This window comes from Tympanuchus pallidicinctus, unplaced genomic scaffold, assembly GCF_026119805.1.
Source record: "Tympanuchus pallidicinctus isolate F22 unplaced genomic scaffold, pur_lepc_1.0 scaffold17, whole genome shotgun sequence".
Taxonomy (NCBI): domain Eukaryota; kingdom Metazoa; phylum Chordata; class Aves; order Galliformes; family Phasianidae; genus Tympanuchus; species Tympanuchus pallidicinctus.
In genome coordinates this window covers 11019066-11039041 of record NW_026294690.1, presented here as the reverse complement: position 1 = coordinate 11039041, position 19976 = coordinate 11019066, and the positions used below count along the sequence as shown (strand labels likewise).

General features: G+C 46.3%; 1 protein-coding gene across 4 annotated transcripts in view; it reads right to left on the bottom strand.

Moving 5' to 3' along the window:
* Positions 1–19976, bottom strand: part of PLXNB1 (plexin B1) — a 67924-nt gene that overhangs the window by 32846 nt on the left and 15102 nt on the right. For 3 of the 4 annotated variants that reach the window (XM_052678431.1, XM_052678432.1, XM_052678433.1), the window contains exons 2-3: positions 19092–19153; positions 1543–2686 (exon numbers count right to left, since the gene is read on the bottom strand). In XM_052678431.1, the coding sequence (XP_052534391.1) occupies positions 1543–2676 (1134 nt within the window). In that variant the 5' untranslated portion in view covers positions 2677–2686; positions 19092–19153. Of the gene's footprint in view, positions 1–1542; positions 2687–8942; positions 9020–19091; positions 19154–19976 lie in introns of those variants that run through there. The other variant, XM_052678434.1, reaches the window with a different exon arrangement.

The following is a 19976-nucleotide window of genomic DNA, read 5'->3' as shown; positions in this document are numbered from 1 at the left end:
CACCATTGGAACTGATAAAATGCATAAAATGCTCATTGACAGCCGCTTCCACTTAGTGCTGAATGGAGCAGGCTGGAGCTGGCACAGCCCCCACGTGTTGTTAGATGCAATCTTAATGACAACCGCTACCACGGGCTGAATGGTGAGGGATAAAGTTTGTTAGGACGCTCACATAGCATTGGACACACTTGTTAATAAGATGCTACAGTTCAGCCAGCCCACCAGTGCCAAAGCACGCAGCTGGGGCCTGGCATCACGTGCCAGGAATCACACAGCACAGCCTGGCTTCTGCTCCCACCCTGTGCACCCACTTCACCGCTGGACTAAACAGGACAAGGGGACTCTCCGTGCTGCTTAGAAAAGCTGCTCATACTAGGCTGACTGGAAATCCCCCAAACTGCTCTGAACTCATGAGGATCCCTTCCATGCTGGCCTGCAGGGGACGTGCAGGACAGAGCTAAGGGTCAGTGAAAGCAGGACATCACAGCCCAGTCAGTGTATTATTCCTGACCTTACATTTGTCCTGCTCCCAGCCTGCTCTTTACCCCTTTGTTGTCCCATAGCTATTGTACAGTCTGCCTCAGCTGCCAAAACACAAACCATAATTTCAAAACTGGTTTTGGACCACATATCCAATTGCAGATATTCCCAAAGCTCTGTGGTACAGCTGTGCAGGAGGTTGGGAAGAGGAAGTTACCTTAAGTTACCATTCTGCAGAAGGACAAGAAGACAGCATAGTGCTCTGTTATGGACCAGCAATGCCCTCGCTGAAAACAGGTTACTCACAGCCATGGATCCTCATGCCAGGACGCTGCATCCTGCCCCAGGAGAACGCTGCTGCTCTATGTTTGTGTCACTGTCCCTGCTATCACAGCACCAGCCAGCATGGCTGACAAACTGAAAGGGATTCAGGGTCACAGCCAACTTCCACTTTACATTTATATCCTGCAACATCCCATCACGCCTTTGCCACAGAATTCAAGTTTTGCCCGCTCACTCCTTATTGCCAGGTCAGGAAAAAGTCTTCCTGGTATACAAAATTCTGCAGGCCTAATGCAGTCTTCAGTAGGACAGGATTTTGCTAACTCTTGCATTCGATTTTTTTTGGTTGCTGGGTGCCCTTTCTTGGAAGCTGTTGTGAGACGCACCTCAACCTAAGCAACAAGGACCCAGCACACCCCTTTAGATCAGGATGTGAAGATATTAAGAGCAACCTGAACTGCAGCTTCAGTGCTCTTGCCTGGTAATACCATGAAACAAGCACCAGGTCCAGCTCACACCAGATGCCTTTCCCGTTGCCACACACTGCACAAACCTGTCTACGTGAAGCAGAGCACTGCAGCGGGAACAAGGCAGACCTGAGTTGGAATGCAAGAACACTGCCTTGCTGCGGTAGCAAAGAAACAGTGAGCCCAGAGGCTTTTAGCCCAAGCAGATTTCATCACACAGCTGTGGGAAACAGGCTCACTCCAGGAGCACAAAGCAACACAAGAGCGTACTGCAGATTTCTCTTTACCCTGGCAAAGGTGCAAAGTCACTTACCGCTGGCAGCTGGACACAGTTGGAGCTGACATCATACTCAATGTACGCCACTTCTGTCCCGTCTTCTGACTTCCCATCTCTCATGTAGCACACATCCCTCGTCCAGTTGGTCAAGCGGTCCACCTCCTCCATGGCATAGATGCAGAGCGCAGACTCCTCGCTCAGTTTGCCTGAAGAAGCCTGCCAGGCAGAGAAGGCTGCAAACAGCACCTCCCCGTCAGTGTCCAGCTGTCCCTGGGCCAGGTCCTTCCCCGGCTGGGTGACGTAGGCCGCTTGCAGGAGGCTGTAGGTACTGGTTTTGCTCTGGCAGAGCAGAGGTAACTCCACGTACGAGTAATAATGAGAGTCATCCAAGCAGATTCGCGAGATGTAGGTCTTGTACTCGCGTGACTGAGACTTGAGGTCTCGGCGGTAGAAGAGGAAATAGACGCTCGAGCGGTAAGTGAAGGACTTAATGAAGTGGTGGTTGTACTCAGAGAGCCGCCCCACTGCCAGCTTGGCTGTTTCTTCGTAGGAGAAAATAGAGTGAGAGTCCGTTGCTTGAACATCGCTGCCGTGGGCCCTGAGATTTCGGGTTGTAATGGGAGGAATCCCTCCTCCAACTCCTCGGCTAGTGTATCCCCGTCCCACAAACAGCAAGGGGACCTCATCCTTCGAGTAGGCTACGAGTCCCACAGTGGTGATATTGGGGTCATTGGCAGCAACATACTGAGTGTCACCGGGGCTCTCTGGTCGGAAGAGAACATGGTCAATGGAGGTGAGGCTCCTCTTCTCACAGATGCCCTGGTGCACGCTGCCACACACAATCAGCTCCTTCTGCACCGAGTTCACCAGAAGCAGCTTGTTGTGATTGTCAGTATGATGTGCTTGAGGGCACTCCAGCTTTGAGACTGGGGGCAGACAATCTTTGCTGTCCAAAACCGGTCCAGTTTGAACCATGTTCTCCATCAGCAGGTCGGATGTCAGCTGAAAGAGAAAGTTGGTAGCCCCCAGGTAAATGGTCCCTGATTCTAAGTCCATGGACAGGTGGAGGAATTTTGTAGCGTTGCGTGAGAACGTGACATACTGCAGTCCCCTTGGAATTGCCACTCCCAAGAAACAGAGAACAGGAAGGAGGAACGTTCCCAGAGGCATGGTAAACACTCTGCAAGAGAGGAAAAGGTGTTATCACCACCCTGAAGCCAGAAATGAAGATTAATACACATCAAAATCCTCCAACAACACTCTTAGGAAAGGTGGGCAAAGAGGACAGGGATAACCAGAAGGGACAGAACTAGACACACAGTCAACATGGGGCGTTTGTGGAGAAGAAAAGAACTTGCAAACAAACAAAATCCAGAAAGACACCGTACGATAGAATCTATTTGATCATCAAGATGAGAGGCACAGCATCTTCAGGAGAAGCTGGATTACTGTGAATAATGCTCTACAAGTCTCTCCCAGAGCCTGCTGGGGTGTACTGGGAGAGTTCCCTTCAAGAGCCCAGGACTGGTGCTGAACGTACTGAGTGAGCAGTACAAAGCTGTCATCAGCTCAGGGATGTAACCCAGAGAGGAAGATCCTACCTACGCTGCAACAAAATACATTTCAAATACTGAACTTAAATCACTATTCTTGTAATACCAGAAAGCAGGAGACTCGTTTAACCAGACTCCTGAACAACTCTTTCCAATGATGCTATGTTGGAAGCTCTCCAGGACAGGACCACATTCCAACAACATCCAGTACATCACATACGTTGCTAATGAGCAACACCACAGTAAAACAAACCACCATCCAAGACAAACAAAACCTGCAGGACCATTGTTTAAATAAGCTGTAGCTAGGATCCAACTCAGAGGAAACTTAACAACCCTTTTGTTCTGTATTTGACATAAAGTGAAGCTTGTTTTTCAAAAAAATCGACACAATCCTTCCTCTTTCTTTCCATCACATGGCCATCAACAGCCTCCTTTGGGTCTACCACTGTATCATCAATGTTTCATAAGGGACCTTCCCATGCCGTTGTTGAGCACGGCCCACACAAGCAGGCCTGCTCTGTCCCAGTGCCAGGATGAAGCCTCCAGAGCAGCACCTGCAGCAGCTCCCAGTCACCCATGCAATGTGGGCACTGCACAGACCACAGAACAGGGGAAGTGTTTCTCTTCAGAGTACCCTTGATTCAATCCCTCTAAACACCCACCACAACCCACCCAAGCTACATCACAGCTGGGAACAACTGTTCTCCACAGCAAGGAGAGGATGCAGCAATAAGTACCTGCAACGTGAAGATTACCAATTGGGCACAAAGAAAGGACAACAGCATCAAATACTCAGAACCTACAAGAAGAAGGATTTGAACTGAGAAGCAGGCGGTGATATAGCTCTGAATCTACTCCCTGTCCCCCTCCCCTCCCTCTCCAAGACAAGGCATCAAAGCTACACAAAGCTGGGCTGCAGGGTGCAGAGCCACGGCGTGCACAGCCTCCTCCAGAACTGCCCCATAGGCTGCCGTGCTCATTTTGGCAACTCAGCTCTTCAGGAGTGATGTTAATTCTAGAGTTAAAGCTAAGAAAACTCATCCCTTCCCTCCTACAGCCTCAGCCCTTGGGGATCTTCAGGGTAAGCTCCAAGTTCTAACTCAGAAGTGCTTAAAAGCACAGAGGTGTAAAAGATCTGCAGCACTTCAAGCACATACAGCAGGACTTGGTGACTTATCCGATTTAGGTCACAAACTGCTCACCATACAAACTGCCTTTCACTAGTTCTGTACAACTTCCAGCACATGGCATGCAGAAAACACAACAACAATGGTGAAAACAGTAGCTGTAAGACTCTGGTTCCATCTTGTTTCACTGCTTTTGCAGGAAAAAAAAAACACCACGAAAATCTGCTTTCCAGCTCCTTTGTCAGTTAAACAGGCATCTTTGCTCTACCAAAAGACCAGCTGAGAGGATTAGTCTATTTGGGAAATCCAGCGGATGGAAGGTATTATAAACACAATACGTTATTAAATATAGGCTTTGTGAAGCTCTGGATAGGCTCCACTTCACACGGTTATTGTAGGTAAGCAGGCAGTGCTGTCAGGAAATACCCACACGTGGGAATTCTGGCACCAGGCTGGCAATTTCCCCAAGCACACAGCCACCAACTCACACCACACCAACAGGACATTTAGCCTACGTGCACACTGGAGCTTCAGTTCACGCCAATAATGAATGCTTAGTGCTTTCTGCTTCAGTGCAGCTGATGCACTCTGCTTCACTCACAGCCAGCCATGCAGTCTCTTGCCAGGGTGCTGAGAGAGTCCTGGGGCTTGACAGAGGTCCTCATTACAGCAGAGATTGTATCTGTGAAGTGATGAGGGATCTCTGCAAGCTCAGCCAGCAGATATACAGACGGAAGGACAGATCTCTAACTTAACTGGATCACCTCCAGTTCACATTAACATTTCACCCAAGATGCAACACGAATTGTTTTTATGCCCTTTCGCTGTTTTTACTGGAGAATACTTTATTCAAGGAACTCCTGAACCACATGACTGCTTGGTACCCCCTGCACGGCCATCACGCAGCTGTCACGATGGCTGCACATCTCTGCCTCAGTTTCAAAGCTTTATATGCCTGGAAACAAAACAATACACTGATGGCCATCCACCAGCAGGAGCTTGACTACATTGCAACAGAGCCACACCAATATGGAGAAGAGAGTCTTGTGATTCTCAGCTGCCTTCAGATCAAAGACATCACACTGCACCACTTACAAGAATCTGTAATCTTCTTTCTAGCTAAAGCAACCTTCCTATGCCAGCCAGCAATTATACAGTACATCCAGTATGTGTCTTTGGAGTTCATGAATTCTGAAATGCTGGTTTCCTGGCTACAGGTCATGCCTATGAGTTACAAGACTTCTGCTCACCACTTATCATCACTGACAACTGCTGGGGCAGAACTAACATCCATACCACCAGCAGCTGAATTTGAAGCTCAGTGCATGACACCACTGCAGCACACAGCCTCTTCCCAAGCTCTGATCTGTAGCTGAACCCATCGCCAGCATTCCACAGGAAGCATTTTACACACTGCAGCATCTGTCCTGGAGGAGAGATGGAAAGCCAACTCACCCTACGTTCCAGCAGACCACAACCAAAAGCAGATCCTGCTGCGGTCAGAGCTCTGTCCTGAAGCCATTATTTAACTTGCCAATATCCCTCTAGAAGTAGCTTTAGTAAGAGCTATTCCTACCACAGGTCTCCAGGTAAAAAGCCAGTATCCAGCCTTAATGGCTCGTGAAGAACAGAGGGCACTGGGAAGATGCAAACACCAGGAAGGGTGATAAGGTGTGCTCTGTGAGCCAGCCCTCCTCCTCACGCGATGGGTGAAGGCCCAACACAGCGCTCTTTGTTCTCTGCTGCACAGCCATTAGCGGATGAACTCGCATTTACCGCTCAGTGAACAAACATATACATTAGAAACAAACCCGAGAGCGTGGCTACGGGTGGTTAGAAGCATTCCCATCCTACCTGAAAGTGGAGAGGAAAAAGGCCAGCAGTGCCTTTTGATTCAATTTTCCCAATTATTTCTCAAGCACAAGCATCGCTGCCTCTGTTTCTCGCTCTTGGGTGCAGCCCATCATGATACGGGAGGACAGGAAGAGGGAGGATAACCTACATTTAAATCTGATAGTTTCATGACAGCCTACACTACTGAGCTCTTTATGGATTTACTGAAGCGTTCAGCTTCCTGTGCTTGCTGTTAGCGCACAACACAGCTGTTACAGACAGATTGCACTAAAAGTGTGTAGCCTTTAATTAATTCTGAAGGCAACTGCCACGGCTTAGGGATTCTTTTTAAATATTCAATTTTTTTTGATGAATTCCCCTTAAATAGGAAAATGTACCAGACAATGCTCTGAACATTGGCTTTAACGCACTAAAAAATATTAATATCCAAATTACACTTCTGGGTTTCATTTATTTAATCTGGATCACAACAGAAGGACTGCAGGATTAGTCAGTTCTGCCACAGAACACGTATATGGCATCCACAAAACAACCACAGTAACGTGGGAGCGACAGCACTATTTTATTACTTGGAAATCGGAGTAAGACAGCATCTTCTGTAGCACTATTTTTACCTCTGACCTCACATATCCCTCTCAAAGACTTGACTCATTCATTAAGGAAACAAGAGCTCTCTTGGGCACTTTTCAGCATATCAATATGTAAAGATTATTTCTATCCTTGCAAATTATCTCTCTGATATCCTAACTCCTCCCAAAGAGGGGAGGTCAGACAGTCAGACAGTGCTGCAGCCTCTGAGTTGTCTTTCATACCGGTTACCAATCTCAGCAGAATTGGAAAAATTGGGCCCCTGATATTTGCATCTGCAACTCCCACTGCACTGTTCACAGATCCACCCATGGGGAGGCCCCACAAGACACAAAAATTAAAAGCATAATTCTTCGAGCTGCACAACGACCCCTGGGCTCCAGCACGTCTGAGTCAGGCAGTGTCAGCAACAACACCAGCCCTGTGTTTTCTGCACAAAAGCCCTGACTTGCAGCCCCCCTTCTAAGTTTCATATGCTCAACAGAGACCTGCTGTTTTCCACCATGGAGGATGACATTCCCATTAAATAAATACATCTCTTCTGGAGTCTTATTTACTACAACCAGGCCAGTTCCCTGCTGCTCTGTTTAAGAACACTTGCAGAGATGAACACAAACCTCTGTTTTCCAAATAAAATCAACACTGAGGAGAATCCCCTGTCCAGCACATCCCATCAGAGCAGGGCTGACGCAGACAAGGCAGCTCTGTTAGGCCAGCTGTGAGCAACACCAAAGCTGAGGTTAAAATAACTAGAAAACTCCAAAGACAAAACAGAAAATGTGAAGTGGCAGGAGAAGGCAGCACACTTTCAGGCTACAGAATTAACAGCATTAGTAGATAAACACTTGAGCAAATGATGTTTTCTAAACCCTTGATAATTACTGCTGTTGGAACACCGGTACTTCTCAGGCTGGAAGATGTTATACAAAAACAATGTTACGCACACACTGTATCACAGAATTAAGTCCTATGAGACCCTTACAGACCATCTGCTCCAACCCCCCTGCAGTGAACAGGGACCCCCACAGCTCCATCAGGTGCTCAGAGCCCATCCAGCCTGACCCTGGCTGTCTGCATGCATGGGGCACCACCACCTCTGTGCAACCTGAGCCAGCGCCAATCCAGCATCTTCTCTACTTTTTGATACCACTAACATTTTAGTGATATTTTTGTTGGGTTTCCTTGGAAAAACTGAGTAAGTGCTTCTACTCCCTGTAGGCTGTACCAAGTATTAATTTTAGCTATACCAGAATTAACTGATGGGAGCGGACAGGCATTTCTTCTAACACCTCAAGCACATCCAATTTTTCCTCTTGAGCATACTAAGATATGCTACAGTCAACAGTTTAAACTTCCAGTACCAGTGGCTAATGAAGAGTTAATGTTTAACACAGCTAAATCGTGAATTGAACTACATAAACATTTACAAGGAACAGAAAGCATCACAAGCTGCTTGCAGTTCAGTTTTCCCCATAGCCACTGCATAATTTTAAGCTTTTCACTGAGCCCAATTTCCAAACACCGACAAAAAGAGAACTCAAGTATCACATTCTATATACATTTTAAAAAGCGGAAAATCAAGTCAGCTATTAGCTTCCTGTTATTTCAGCACAACAAAAGGCTAATTTTCTGCCCACATTATGCATTTGAAGATTTGAATCCTTTAGGATCAGCTCCAGCTTGCTGTGTGATCGAGCCAAAGAACACCAGCAAGCAATTCCTCCCTTCACCCTCTGAGCTCCTGACTATACCAATGTATCCCAATGAAAGCAGGATTTCTTCCTAGGGCTCCTAAGTTAAAGAAACTACCACCTTAACCCTACAGGCACTTCCCCAAGGGTATTTAACCCCAGTAAGTTGCCTTGTCATTTCATTTAACTTCGCTCATCTCAGTACTTTCAGTCAAAGAAGCTTCCAGTCACTTTTTGCATGAACAGTTCCAAAACTAATCCTTCTTAATCCTCCTTGGGCAAGAAGATAAGGACAGCTATTCTAAGTCAGACAGAAGTCCACCTACACAGAAATCCTGTCTCCAGCAAGAGACAACAAGAAATGCCTAAGGAGAAGTGTGAAGGCAGACAAGCACCAGGCAATCATTCCAGCTTCAGGCGTCCAGCATGGATACAGTAGATGATCCCAACTTCTTCACACAGGGAGAATTTCTGTTGTAGTACTTTGAGCCTTTCTGAAGAAAAAGTAAAGTGAAACAAGGTACCTGACTCAGATGAGCATAGCAGCCCTGTTCACAGCCTGACCCAGACATGCTATCACAGAGCAAATGCTGTCTTTAACCCCCAGCTCATTTACCTACCCAAGAACCTCTTGCTCTCCCACCCAGCTGTCACATCAGATGCCAACACCGGGTCCACCCAAATACCAGCTGAGCCTCAAACGCTCTTCCAGGCAATTAAATTAAAAAAAAGTCTCCACTTCTCTAGGTCCCAATGTGTAGAGGAGTTCCAGGAAACCCAGATAAGCTTAATTTAGCTGTGACAGAATCCTTCTGGGAGAGCAGAGCTCACTTAAAGTTACCCATCTGATCCAGCCTGCTGAGCAAACCTACCATTTCTATACAAATCCAGGCAAATCTAAATCCATCGTCCTGCAGAAATAAGCTCATTTACAGAACTTCAGGCAGAGAATCATTGAAATACAGGGTAATACGGGAGCAGAGAGAAAGTCTTGTAGTACCCAGGAAATTCCAAGAGCACATTTCCAATTTCCAGTTAATTGAGATCCAAGAGACAGCTTTTTAATCTGTTTAATATGAATTAAACTGACTTTGAAAGAACTGTCAGCTAAGGCTCTTGGAAAAAGAAAAGATAAGCTTTTGTGGAATTACAGTCCCTATCATGATTTAATAAGTAGTTAAAAGACAGGAAATCATAAGTGGAAGAGTTTCCCAAGGGAGGAAGGTTATCAGAGAGATCTGCCAAGAATTCCTTCTGCAACCTGTGCTGTTCAGTATATTCAAAAGACGATCTACAAAGTGGAATAGGCCTGGAACTGGCAGAGCTTACTGAGAATAAAATTATTCAGCACAATTAAATACAGAGGAGACTGCAAAAAGTTACCAAACTCATGCACTCCTAAGTAACTACACAGTATCTTGCATGTCAATTAATACCCAGAGTAACACAAAATATCCTAATTACGTAAGCATACGAGGACCCAAATTAGCTGTTATCACTCATGAAAACTTTGGAAACTTGGTAGGTCAGATCAGCATTTAGCATCAAGCAAAAAAGGGAAATACAGCCTTTGGGGTGATTAGGAAAGGAAACACATCACCATTTTGTTGTTGAATGCTGCAGGCAGTTCTGCTTCCCACATCTGAAAAAGGAGACTGAATGACAAAAAGGACAACAAAGATGATCAAAAGCATGGGACAGCTTCCATATAAGGAGAGACTGAGCAAAGCAGGACTTCAGATGGACAAAGAAGCAATCAGGACAAGATAGGGAAAACGGGAGAGATCTGAGACACAACAAATAGAACTGGGATGTGAAATGCGGAATAACTGATGACCACTTCTATCAGTGCAGAAAAACAAGAGCACTGACAAGGTTAAACGTCTTTCCTAAACTTTTCTAGGTCAGTTCAAGGGTAATTTTCACTGGATGTAAAAATATTTTATATAACGTTTTAAGTGCACAATTAAATTGCAGAGCTCACCGCTGTGGGATGCCATGGAGACCAGAAACAAAAACAAGTTAAAAGGGGTTATAAAAATGAATGTCGTCGGGATCTGATAATCAGATTCAGCTCCAAGCCAAGGAGGGCCCTAAACTGGTGACAGCCATAAGCTGGGAGCATCAAATGGAGAGGAGGAGAAGAGAAAATAAATAAATCACATCGCACATGCCCCATCTCTTACAGTACTCATTAAGCATCTGCTTCTGGCTATTGTCAAAGGCAGGATACTGAGCTAGACAGCGCTCTGCAATTTGCCTCAGGAGGACAGTTATATTTAAACTTCCTATTTTAATGGTACATTTATAGATTTTATTTACTTTTAAATATTAGGAATGTAACTTTAGCCCTTCTTAATCGCATAATAGGAAGCTGGAAGCCGAACCTCATCGACTATTTCTCGAGGCATTATCTGTCCTATTAGCATTTAGATACCATCTAGCTGAATGCCGGCAACGCCGCACAAAGCTAACGCACAGCACAGCAGCAGAGCAGAGCATCCCCCTCTGCAGCCTGGGAGCCCCACGCAGAGGTCCGAGCTGTGCTGCACAGCAGTGGCACAGCTGTGGGTTTAAAGCACAAGCAGCCCCAGCCCAGACCAGCTCTCCCCTGTTTGCTACACGCCTGATGGAAGCTCCTTGCTCAGCAGCCGAGTGAACAACACAGAACACAAATGCTGTACGTATAGTGCTGGGTAGTGTTTAACAGAGCTGCTATTGGGAAAAGTAGGTCAGGAGCATCCGTTCTGCCCAGAGAGAAAGGAAACTGAAGCACACCAGACTGTTTGGCTAGGTATTACAGAAATCCTTCGCCGGGGATTTCATCACTACTTCAAACAGGCGTGATTCATGTGTTACCGGCCTCCACCTCCAGGAAGGCACGCCTTCCCACTGCACCGCCTGCCCTGTCATTAGGGGCACCTCTCCCAGCCCCAGACAAAATCCCTCCTGCTCTCAGCTTTGGCTCCACAGGGCTGCTAGGGAAGCTGGAGTCCCGCATTAGCTGCATCACTGAATTCACAAGACCTCCACACAGCACGTGCCTCCCAGGGGCCAACACCGGGACCCCCCACACCCCATGGCGAGAGCCACACTTTCCTGCATACAACCAGGGTTCTTATCTTGGGACAACCTTGCAAGGGAGGAAAGGAACTTCAATGCCCTTCAAACCTGCTTCCTTCCTGTGGGGGATCTGTGGTGCCCTCAGTAGAGCCAATGGTAACCATCTCCAGAAGGACAACCCACAGTGATAAAGTGTAGCAGCTCTCCAGCATGTCCCTGGTGCTTCCTGCATAAGCAGTGGCAGCTCCCAGTTACTCTAGCTCTAGAACTCCGGAGAAATTGGGAACAGACAGCTAAGAGAGTTTTCCCTGTCCTCTGCCTTACTGGGGTGGCAGGTAGCTCAAATACCCAACACAGGTAGGCTTCACTGTTCTTCATTACATTTCACACAGCATCTTGCCTTGATTTCATCTCTGTGAAATGATGCTGGCTCCACACTTACACCACAAGAGAAAACCATGGACTCAATGCCAGCAGCAGCCCTGCAAGACCGCAGGGTGGAATAGAGACCAGAGGGCCCTACTGCACAAGGAGCTCCTGCTAGCAGCATTACAGCCCACAAGCAAGCACACAAGGACTGCATCCCAAGGTCCACCATCCCCTTGTCAAGAAGCAAATCAGAGTCCTTACATAACGCAGCCTGCTTCAAATTAACCTTTCACTCTGAAAACACGGAACAGCATAGCTCAGCACCTCAGGAGTCTTCAAATTGTTTAGCACCACGACAGCTCTATGAAGAATTAATGCACTTGAGGCAGGGAGGGATTAATTCTTCTCCATGGAGTTTTCCTTCATTTCAAATAAGATTCATTCTTCTGCCTTCTCCAGTAACTCTCTGGAGAGCACACAGCCCGACAGCAGTTTGACCGTCTTCCCCCATCACTCCAACAGCGTCAGCAGTTCTGGCTACAGCCATGAATACAGTCAGTAATATGCAAATAAATTTAATGCAATGCAACCACACGAGTCGCATTTATCTCCTCCCACCCAGAAGAGACAGCGAAATCAACAGAATTCCACACCACCACCACAATCTGCTTGTGGTTTGCCTTCAAACCAAGCTGGTTACATTCTATCTCGTATTACTCAACTCATTTTATCAGAAATGAAGCTTTAATCAATTAATCTTCCATAAATTAGTACTTAAGCCTGGGAGACTATCAGCAGTCAGCTATGAACTATTCGGCCCAATATTCTGGTAATTAGGTTACACAGGTCTGCTAGATAACAATCTGAGCTGGATGTTTTCTGCCACCTTCACAACTCAATACCAAAGCTTCTGTAAGGCCAAAATCAGAAAGCTGAGCACCAAGCAGTTCAAAAAGCCTGAGCTACTTCCCAAGTTGCTCATAACACATAGAAAACACAGGAGTTCCCAGGCTTCCACTGCAGAAGAGTGAAGATGCAGACTTGAAAGCCAGGATCAACTTCACAGAGTCTCAACAGCCCCGAGCAACCACCTTCCTACACAGACTGAGACCTTTGCTATCCAGCATTTCCTAATTTAGCCCAAGACAGAGCATTGGTACATGAACTGAAGAGCTCTCAAGGTGTCTGTGGTCAAGGAACCAGAAGGCTAAAGGCTAGCAGCAGTGATGCAATGTGCTCTTCTGCCCTACCATCACAGCCCTACACCCCAGCCACTGTCCAGACGTGGAAGTTCTCATTTCAGCAATAAAATTCAGAGCACCAGACTGCATATAGAGGTAGGACTACTGCAGCCCATGGGCCATCAGTCAATGCTTTTCCTTCATACTTCTATGGGTCGATAGGCTAGAAGGGGTGAAAGCGTGCAGTAAGAAAATTGAGTGGCAAAAGAAGCAGAAGGCCAGGATGCTGCAGGATTTGGTAGGTAGAGAAATAAACTCTCTGGAGCAAGAGTTCTGCAGTCACTTTGTTCACATGTAGTCACGCAGACGGGTCCTCACACCTTATCCAGAATAAGGAATTTTAATTACAAGACAAAATTCACCCACCATGGCTTTGTAATGTGAGCTTCTGTTCTTATCTGCATTCAAATCGAGGACATCCTAACTTTCTCTCGTAAGCAGTCCTGTTCAGAGCTGAAAAAGATTTTTTGGTGCTGTCCTAGGAGCTCTGTGGTTCAGAACCGGTTACCATGAATTTTAAAGACTTTTTGGTTGAGACTGTTCTCCATCTGGTTTGCAATCCACCTACCTGAGCAGTCTGACACCCACTAGCTGGACAGGACTGACTGGCTCTTCCCTCTGCCTTTCAGGGAAACCCAGATCTTCACCCTAGGGACACAGAGATGCACTAACAAGTCTGTTGCATAAACTGCAACACCAGTCTGGAAATGCAAACTCCTACGAGCAGGCACTGCAGCCAGTATAACTGGCTGACTGTCGGTATTTCAAGAGAGTTCTATCTTGCCAGGATGTCCCCTGGGCTACAGCACCCAGAAAACAGGAAAACCAGATTTACAGTAGTTTGTTAGGAACAGCAGAGTTTAGATGCAACATGTCATGGTCATGATGTAATAGTCTAACAAAAAGGGAACAAAACTTAATGTAGTCCAGCAAAGGACACATTGAGAAAGTGAAAAATATTTGCAAATAAATGCAAACAATTTTTTGTTAGAGAACAAAAAGAAACAAAGAATTAAAAAGATCTAAGATGAAGTTGCTCTCTTTAACATGTGCATCATTGTGAACTGGAAATTGCATTATTGAATAGTTCAGTAGGAAGGGACCTACAAAGGACATCAAGTCCAACTGCCTGACCACCTCAGGGCCAACCACAAGTTAAAGCATATTTCTAACAGCAATGGAAATCTGAGCACACGACTTCTCTGCCAGCCCATGGAGTGATTTTTGCTACAGAACATGGGACTTAGGCACGTTGGTTTCTGCATCTTTGCAAACAGCCTCCAATCTCACCAAATACTTGAGCTGAGCTTTGAGTCTTAAGAGCCTCCAAAGATCTAAACTGTATATTCTGCTACCAGCCAGCCTTCCATAGCTGTTCCCCAAGGATCACAAGAGCAAAGATACTCAGCAAAGAAGAGAAAAATGGGACAATATCCAACAGTAGAGAGCCTACGGACAAAAGGACAGTCAGGTTGGCATAGCTCTCATCCTACTGAAAGCAAAAGGAAACCTTCAAAGAGACACCTCATCCTGCACTGCATTCTCTGCAGATTTAGGTAAGCATTTAAAACCAAGTGCAAGGCCAGGCTTGCAAAGGTGAAGCACCTAGAATTGAGCCCTGTCATTTTTAAATGTTTAGACAAGTCCTAAAATAAGATCAGTTTTTTGAGAACTTCTAAAAAGTCTGAACCTAAGCTCACCATGGCCTATGTGAGTTTGAAAACATTTGGAAAAGAGATTGAATTGTTTTAAGGTCTGCACATCACTCATTTTAGTTCAAATTAAGTTACAGCACATTACCAAGCAAGAAACACTGTTTAAAGAGGGGAAATCCACACCAAGAAGATTCAGGCTATCAGCAGTAAGACAGTCTCTGTAACTCAGGAAAACATGCAGTATCTTAGGGCAGCAAGGAACAGCACACACCAAAGGGGAAGGGAAAATGCCAGCTTCCCTGCTTAGAATGCACACCTTCACACCACTCTCCCCAGCTGCAAGTTGCCCAGTATATACTCTCCAAACCCGAGTCAACAGTCTGCAGGCTTTAATATCTCACAGGCAATGCCTCCAGCAAGGCAGAGGTGCACACGGCACATCGCCACCAGCGCAGCAGAAACTCGAGCCACAAGCTGTGCTGGTTTCTGTTTTTACAAGTTTTATTTTAATTCTCTCCCCCTTCCCAGTTCTGACAAACCAGATCGCAGTTGTTCCAGCTCCGGCGATGGCCTGAAGCTGTAAGAATGAAGTAAGCACACAGCAGCTCTTTACCTCCCTGAACACTCTCCTTGGTTGCAGTGATGTGCAGCTCAGGAACTTGGGACAGAGGTGGGTTCCGTGCATTTAGGAATCTTCAATAGCTCCTTCTTCTGTGGAACTGCCCTGTGCCCTCAAATACACACAGATGTTTGGCATTCACAACATCCTGTGGCAGGGAGCTTCCCAGGCTACCCGCACACATCAAGGACTGAGTCTTTATTTGTTTTTAAGCCTACTACACCATTCAATGCTTATGCTTCTCCAACACTCACTGAAGAGGCAAAAAATAGCTGCTGCTCCTCTAATACAGCATTCAACTGAATCTCCTGGCATTCCAGGCCAGGCTGGATGTGGCTCTGGGCAGCCTGGTCTGGTGGGGTTGAAACTAGATGATCATTGTGGTCCTTTTCAACCCAGGCCATTCTATGATTCCATGATGTTCTTCCTCCAGAACAGCGTGCATTTGTCAAAAATTCTCTCTGCATCAGTACTTTGGAAGTACAAACGACATCCTTATTCTTCATCTCACCTACCCTAACGAAGGCTATCCCTTGTACTAGAGGTTGTTTGCTATCTTTATTCTATTACATCTTCCTTATGAATATTTCAATCCATTATTTTTTCCCCTTGACTGCAGGCACAGTATTTAGTGATTTCCTGATGCTACATAAAATTACAGTATCCTTACTGGACCTTGTTCTTCTACAATCACACTAATACGTCTGGGTTTGGACACCGTTTTTAAATCACAACTCCTGAAAAATCCTTTGTGATTTTTTCTACAGATGCAGCAATCCATCCTAATTGCTTCCTACATTCTCGATTATCAGATACAAGACTCATTCTCCATATACATGTCTCCTACCAAGCAAACTTTCCTGTCAGGCTGAAACATCTGGCTTTTCTGCCCTTCACCAGTTTCACTATTAGGAGTCAAACAAGCCTTTTTAAGTTACAGGAATGTAGAAGTGTCTCTAGAATTAGAGAAATATAGGTGAGGTCATTAAAACCAAACAATTCAAAAGACAGCCAATGAATTATTTAACATTACAATGCTTAGTGCTGACAACATTTTTTTTTTATACAAGCCTACCTCACAATTTAAGGCTACTAAGGGCTAGAAGGACCAGTTCACTTCCCAAAGAACCCACAACTGGTTCCAATCAAAGGGGAGAACCCTCCTGCCAAGGTGATGGGTACCAAACAGCACACAGAGCTCAAATGCTCCTCTAACAAAGCAGAACCCAACCATTCTCATCCCTTCTGCTGCACCCGATGGGTAAAGCACTTGGCTCCCCTTCGAGCTGAGCTTCTAGAACACAGTATGGGAGTGCTGCCTGCATCTTCGGTGACATCAAACCATTCCAGCCCTGCAGTTACACAAAAATTGCACTGAAACATAACAAAAGTGTTTATTCTCACACAGACATGGTACAGATATCACCTGCTTTTAGAAGCAAAATGTAGGAACATGTTTGGAATTTTGTCCTTCGTCCCACTTGGGTATGTGTACACCCGCATTATTTTTATGCTCAGAGAAGCTCAACACTTTTGAAACAAAAACCTTGTTATTACAAGGATTAATAATCAAATGAACAGAGCGTGTGTGTCTTGTGAAGAGCAGTTCAGCATCTCAGAAACAGAACCATGAGACAAGATGCAAGACGATCAAACTATCTGGATCTGTCTGTCACTGAAACGTCACGCTGTGAACTGAACAAGGAGTCTGAGGTAGTTATACAGAGGCTTGACACCACAGATGAAGTATGTGTCCTAGAAATACCCAGGACCCAAAATATCACTATTCTGAGCACTCTGCAGAGCACTGCATACACAACTGCTTGCCAGGCACGGGAAGCAATGAGAAAGGAATGTCTACAGCTGAAATGCAACATCAGTTTCCTCACGGGGAGAAACATGCCCCCTGCCCCAAAAGCAAAGCTTCTTGGTTCTAGCTCTGCCCACAGCACATCAGTTGTATGTTTATCCTTACTCTAAAGGGAAAAAAAAAAAAAAAAAAAAAAAAAAAAAAGGTGGGACACAAAGTAGGGCAGAAATCACTCCCTATGCTGTTTACAAAGGAGGAGAGCAGAGGAGGGAACAAACAGCGCTCTCCTAGGTAACACCGAGCTGCTACTCGCGCTGCACAAGAATGAAGCAGAGCGCGACTTGGATAATAACCGTAACTCACATTCCAGAAGTTAGTTTGTTCAGCCATGATCTTTTGCACTTAAATGGACTAAAAACCATTTCTTCCAGTGCAGTTGTGCTGGTGCACTGTTTCAGCAGGGTCTGGACAGAATCAGCTGGCTATCTCAAAGAATACAATCGCATGTATGCAGCATGCAGTCCTCTCTACGGTCTTTTAATTTTATGCACCCTAAAAGCACAGACTCAGAAAAGACTGAATTCAAATCATCTCAAGTACTTACTACTCCTTCCATATTTCAAACAGCTGTGATTTAGTGGTTTTACTTGAACCACCCAGAGCCAGCAAAAAGCCAAGGAAACTCAACTCACCAATCCCTGCACATGTGCTGTATGCACTCGAGATTTATTCAGTCTCCAGATCAAAAAAGGTTTTCATAAAGCCTGCTCTTTAACATTCAAGACTTTAATCTAGTTCCACTACCAAACTGGAATCAAACAAGCTGCAAACACACAGAAGCCTGGGCTAAGGGATGCTTTCTGGCTTTGTTCACTGCTTTTGTTTTTATGGAACCCTCCTGCTGCTACAGTTGCAAGTCCAACAAGCAAAATACTTTCTGATGAAGGGCTCCCGTGCTCTCAAGTGATACTAATCTCTTCAGTGCAATAGTGACTCATCTAAGCCAGCAGCTAGTGTCCAGGTGCCAGGGTTTCCCTCCCCAACCAGAAGTTCATGCAGATCTGCAGATCTCCAGCAGCTCATTCAGTCTGGATCTCTGCTGTACCACCCTCCATGTGATATTCAAATTCCAGTATTCAAATTCCACACTTTCACTCAGAGTGCTCTGCCAGGTGAATGGGAATAGGAGTCACAGCTAGGCAGTTGAACAGCATGCAGTCTGAACGGAGAACTCCAGTTTCAGGAGACATTTCTTCAAGGTCTGCAGCTGTCAACACCACCGAGCTCAGCCAGCACAAAACACCTCACCGTGCTGCAAAGTGACTGACAGCCAGATATGCACATCACCCTGCTCTAGCAGACTGTCTTCAGGTTTAGTCACACTCACCAGCCCACTTCTGGCCACAGAGCATCATCAGAAAGTGGCACAGTTGTTTGTTTCTTTCTGCAGATTAAGCTCATTACTTTGTACAGAGAATTCTAATTTGCAAGTTACTTTACATTGCAGTAGGGGTGGAACTGTAGCACCAAAGCTGCAGAGAACTAGCAGAGGTGTACAGCAGCCCTATGTACACATTGCTGCAGTCCACAGATCCCAACAGTCCCTTGGGACAGGGGCTTATGGGGAGGGATGCAGAACCAAGACAAAGATAAGAAAATGGGCAGGCAACCGTTGGAGTTAATAATTGTCTTTACACCACAGCCCTACAGATCACATCTTCTGAGACATCCTCTGTCCTTGGCAGGAGCTCCTTGCATAAAAGGAACAAGTGTGCATTCTCACATGCTGCCACTCGCTCTCTCCAGGGGACCACATGCCCAGTAAACCCACCTGCCCGCTAACCACAGGTGGTGATGCCCATCAGGTGAACTTACTCATTACACAGCAGCAGCAAGGAGCCGCCTGGCACCACAGTGGCTGCACAAAGGGCCAATGAGGAACACAGAGGAGCCCAGCGGGCTGCAGCAGTCCCTGGGTGTCCCAGTGCTGACCCCCGGCGCGTTTTGCTTACCATCTGGACTCTTGGGAACGTTGAGACACCTTCATTTCTCTTATTGAAGAGTATGCTTCAAGCTGGAAAAAACAACATAACATGAAGTGTAAAGACTCTTTTTCCAATAAATTGAACCTCTGTTGCACTTGACTCCTGCAGTGGCTCCCTTCCCCCTGAGGAGGCAAGGGCTGGCCAGCTGCACAAAGTCCAGGCGGCCCTGGGAAAACAATGGGATCTTTTTCTCGCCAGAACGAGCCTTCCCGTTCACCCTTCCAACCACGGCATGGAAGACACCCCCAGTGTGTCTGCAGGGGAGAGGAGTCTGTTGGCATGGCAACAGTACACCCTAACTTCTCGCTAATGAACAGGGATAAAATGTTTTGTTCTCATTAGGAAAAATACAGACACATTCCTGATTGGTGAGTAATGTCTCTGCCTCTGGGAGATTAGCTCAGAGCTGTGCAGCCTGAAACAGCCTCAATTCAGCCCACTGCCGTGCTTCTCTTGAACAGCCATTCTCCAAGGACCGTATGTCTCTCAAGGGCAAAGCCTACAGAGCCTTCTGGACGCTTTGCCTTGGGGCTGAGACAGCTCAAGGCAGGAATAATGAGGGGAAGCTTGACAGAACCAACAGGAGCACGCACAATAGGAACACACCCTCCGTCCCCGCAGGAGCTGGTGCATTCTCACTGCACCTGGGTCCCAAGCCGCTCTTTGTGCTTCCCTGCACCAAGAGCATGCGTCAGCCACATCCCTGCTGCTGGGGGGAAAGGACAGAGCGCAGAGCTGCAGCATGCTGCCACGCAAAGCTCGGCTGTGTGCAGGCAGCTGGATGAGGACTGCTGCCTAACAGCGTTGGTAGGGTGCTGGTGTTAACCATCAGTGAGATTCAGATGGAGAATC